Consider the following 948-nt stretch of genomic DNA (forward strand, 5'->3'; position numbering starts at 1 on the left):
AAGACAGTCAAGACATTACGGCAACAATGTAATGTTTAATTGAACTGTGGACAGAGAAAGAGTATTGTTGAGTCGAGCACGTGAGATGTTCATTGTGAATTATAGCGTTTGTTATAGCACGACTGTGGAAATTAAGTGTATTGCAAAGTTGTATTCAGAAAGAATAAACCAGTTTTATTTAAGAAAGGACTTGTGTCACTAAAGTTTTTATCGGAAAGAAATTATACGGGAAATTAACTAACGAACAGAGACGTAACAATATACTGCCAGAAAAACATAGCTTACAACAATATATATTTTGTCTTAAATAGTAATAACAGCAAGATAAATCTTAATAAAAATTAGGAATAACTTATCTGCATACAAATCTCTGCTCTCTATTGAGAAATTGTAAAAATAAATCATTGTACAAAAAATAAAATCAAACGAACCACTTTGTATATGCACATGAACACATCAAACATCAAATGCCCACATATAGTGAAAAAGAAATTTTAAAAGAATTTTAGTTATGGCACTTACACTTTTACTTCTGAAATGATGAATCACTTTTTGCTGTAACTGTTGATTGATTTTCTTTAGTTCTTTTCTCTGTTCAATGGCTTTCTGAAAGAAAAATCAGTAATTATATTTTTGCTGTACTTACTGCTTGTATTAAAGTTTTTGACATAGGTCTGATTTCAAATCAGCTCAAACAACATATGGATTTTTATAATAACATGAATGACTAATTTTTAAAATTTAGTATCATATTTTGCAAAAACATTCACAAATATTTTCCTGTATATGAAGCTATACATTTATATGAAAGAAAACAAATGCTCGGTTAGTCACAACAATAATGTACCAAAAAAAAAAAAAGACAACCTTCAAAATCATTGAAGTTCTAATAATTACAAATAATATGACAGGTATTTTTCTAGTCTAGTTAGTAAATAATACTATTAA

At 27.7% G+C, this 948-nt stretch overlaps 1 protein-coding gene across 1 annotated transcript in view; it reads right to left on the reverse strand.

Moving 5' to 3' along the window:
• Positions 1–948, reverse strand: part of LOC106469567 (centromere-associated protein E-like) — a 20,950-nt gene that overhangs the window by 17,282 nt on the left and 2,720 nt on the right. The window contains exon 3 of the mRNA XM_022398121.1: positions 523–606. Within this exon, the coding sequence (XP_022253829.1) occupies positions 523–606 (84 nt within the window). The remainder of the gene's footprint in view (positions 1–522; positions 607–948) is intronic.

This window comes from Limulus polyphemus, unplaced genomic scaffold (genome assembly GCF_000517525.1).
Source record: "Limulus polyphemus unplaced genomic scaffold, Limulus_polyphemus-2.1.2 Scaffold3549, whole genome shotgun sequence".
NCBI classification, from domain to species: Eukaryota; Metazoa; Arthropoda; class Merostomata; order Xiphosura; family Limulidae; genus Limulus; species Limulus polyphemus.